Below are 3,196 nucleotides of genomic sequence, written 5' to 3'. Positions count from 1 at the left end.
TAACGCAGATAGCCCTCGTGTGGAACTTTGCGCGAAATTCCAAAACAAACCAATCATCCATCAAAATTAGCTTAGCTCAAAATCTTTGCAATAAATAATGTCACCCACCAAGGTTAACTTAGTTCAAAATCGTTACAACTGGTAATGGTTACAACTAAACTATATTTTTTACGTATTTCAATTAATCACCTTATTCGAGCTGAGGAAAGTTCGAATTAAGCTAACCTGAAAAACTTAAGAATTCATACCTTTTTTTTTTGCTGTGTTAAGCTATGAAACTCTTCGACAAAATCCCTAACTAGATAGATGGTGAGACGTAGTCACAAATTAGGTGTTTAGTGTTTTTAAAGCTGATATTGTTGCAACATATATATTTGGAAGTTAATTTTTAGTTTCCGCTTTAAAACAAGTTGCTAAATTTTACCTTTGTCTGTCAGTCGGTTATAGCGAAAAATAAAAGAAGGGAAGAAAGTTAATTATCAGACATGCAAGAATATTGTATCATTCGTTACTAGTAAAACTTACGCTCCAAATGTAGCGTTTAAAATGGACGCAAGTAGCATTGGGTTTGAAAAATCACCTTATTCTGCAACATTTATTATACAGTGTTCAGGGAGCATCAGGTTAACATTTATTATACAGTGTTCAGGTTAACTCTATATTTATGACTATATTTGTTTCCTCTAGCTATCATTTCCTACATTATTTTTATTTCAATATCGTGTTTTCTTTATCGGCTTATGTTTTCATTTTCGCCAGATATAGAATTATGCTATGAGCTTGCTGTAAGCAGCATAAGGTTATAGTGCTGCCCGATCTCATCTGTTTGATTGAGTTTTGATATATATTTGTTTGGTCTCGATAAACCACATTGGAAGAAAAATCTTATCCAAAAGGAACAATTATACAAATATGTATAAAGCATGCGTTTGAAGTTTCTGCTCCAAAAAAGACCAACCATATAAATCAAATTTTACTTCAGAGACTTTGAAGTAGCGAAGATAATCGATAGGAAAAATTCCCACAGCCATCATTAAGACAGCGAAGTGTTCATGAATGAAGACAAACTAAACTTATTATTCCTGCACGCTCTATGTTCTTTAAGGCAATCCCAAATGAAACCTTTTGAAGGCGTGATATTAGATTATTAACGCAATGTTTCTTCCAAAAGCGCGTTTTTTTCCTTTCTTTTTTCGTACGAGAAGGGGACACAAATGTATTGATTACAGACATTCGTTGTTCGATACTTTCGTGTTTTGTTATATACGAACAAGAAACGAAACGCTCATTCTGATAAAAGGATACTAAAGGTCGGGATTCGATACCCTTGGTAGACAAAAGTCAAGTAGCCTATTGTGTAGCTTTAGGTTTAACAACAAACAAATCATATAAAGACATACTTTAAAATTTACTTACTGGATTTAAAACTTTTTCTGAGTAACTTACTGTGCCATAGCTTTTTTGTTAGTTTATTTTTTAAATTTCTTTTTAGGTAATTTCAACCCTACAGAAAATCGGACATGACGTCAGAGGGAACTAAGAAACTTTGTTCAGTCAAATCTGCAATGCTTCTTCTTCTTATGTTTTTCCATAGCCAAAACTTTTGCTTACATATTTAAATTATTTTAAACTACAAGTTGTCAAGCATAATATATATATATAAAGTTTTATTATTTATATTTTGGTTAGAAGCATACTAGATTGTAAAATTCTTTTTCTACACAATGACATTCCTACATATATATATATAAACATTTAATAATAATTTCTTTTTAGGATATATATATATATATCTATATATCTGAGATATAAAAAGAGCCAAATTCTAACCCTGCTTATTTATGTAGTTTTGTACCATATTTAAAATTTCAATCTTGTTTTAATAGAACATTGACTTTTGTGAACAAAATATATAAACAGGTGAATAATCGAACTGAGTTATGTACTTTGTGTTATTATTTACAGTCATCCGATGTGTAAAATGCTGAAGTTTTAATAAATAATTGATATTTACCATGTGCAGTGTGAAGAACCAACGTTCATGCATATTCTTCTTTTTGAATAATCAAACAGGTACAATTAAATACTTAAAACATGAGTTACTTTTTCGAAACTTACACTTACTTAAAATTAAACCGGATGCCTATACATTAAGCTGGTTCTTTCGTACTTCGTGCTCTTGTAATCGAAATTGCGTAAAAACCCTGACTACCGTCTCTCATACGAACAGGATACAACAAAAAACAAACCACCAGAATCAAGAGAAGGACTGAGTTTGGGTTTCAACTGATAATTATTGTAATCTGCAAAGAAGAAAATAAACTTTTGGTATAACAAGAACTTACCCTTGCGTAAAAAACCAAATGTACCGATTGGTCTACATTGTCGATACCTCTGGTCATATTAGTAAAAACAATAATAATAATAAAATCGTCACCAAATCTGATCGTCTCTTTATCATCACAAAAGACCGATTGTATATAGATAACTTATCTAAGGTTCACTACATCGTTCATCAACAATAATAATTATTATTTAAAACTGATTTATAATGCAAACATATATATATATATATATATTACACTTCAAAAATATTTATCTTTGAATAAAAAATAATCTGCGTCCCCTGGTTGACCAGCGGTAAATATGCAGACTTACAAAGTTAAAATCCGGGGTTCGATTCCCCGCGGTGGACACATCCGTTGACCCGATGTGGCTTTGCTCTAAAACAAATAAATAAACAAAATAATATATCAAAACGAAATCATTAGAAAAAATTCCGTGTTTAAAACTTGGTGTTTTATCATTGTTTAAATAAACTTCCGTCTAAGTTCATTAAGTTCAAAATCAACATTTAACATTTTTAAAGTTTTCATTCTGGTGATAAATCAATTATAGTCAAGTAAACTTCGTAAACGTCCATTATAGTGGGCAAGGTTGAATTATCATTAAAGAGCACATTTCACAATTCAAGTTCTAACTGTACAATAATTTATAAGTAGTATGAACTTGACGTACAGTATTCAGGGAATTTTGTTCAAGTACTACGAACTTGACGTACAGTATTCAGGGGTATTTTGTTCAAGTACTATGAACTTGACGTACAGTATTCAGGGGTATTTTGTTCAAGTACTATGAACTTGACGTACAGTATTCAGGGGTATTTTGTTCAAGTAGTATGAACTTGACGTACAGT

General features: G+C 31.1%; 1 protein-coding gene across 2 annotated transcripts in view; it reads left to right on the top strand.

Moving 5' to 3' along the window:
• Positions 1–2,014, top strand: part of LOC111085511 — a 17,355-nt gene extending 15,341 nt beyond the window's left edge. For both annotated transcript variants that reach the window (XM_022384420.1, XM_022384419.1), the window contains exon 4: positions 1,493–2,014. In XM_022384420.1, coding sequence (XP_022240128.1) covers positions 1,493–1,496 — 4 coding nt within the window. In that variant the 3' untranslated portion in view covers positions 1,497–2,014. The remainder of the gene's footprint in view (positions 1–1,492) is intronic.
• Positions 2,015–3,196: the final 1,182 nt, after the last annotated feature.

The sequence above is a fragment of the Limulus polyphemus genome, unplaced genomic scaffold (assembly GCF_000517525.1).
Source record: "Limulus polyphemus unplaced genomic scaffold, Limulus_polyphemus-2.1.2 Scaffold437, whole genome shotgun sequence".
Taxonomy (NCBI): Eukaryota; Metazoa; Arthropoda; class Merostomata; order Xiphosura; family Limulidae; genus Limulus; species Limulus polyphemus.
Note: the sequence above shows the minus strand (reverse complement) of the source record. Positions and strands in the feature narration are given on the sequence as shown.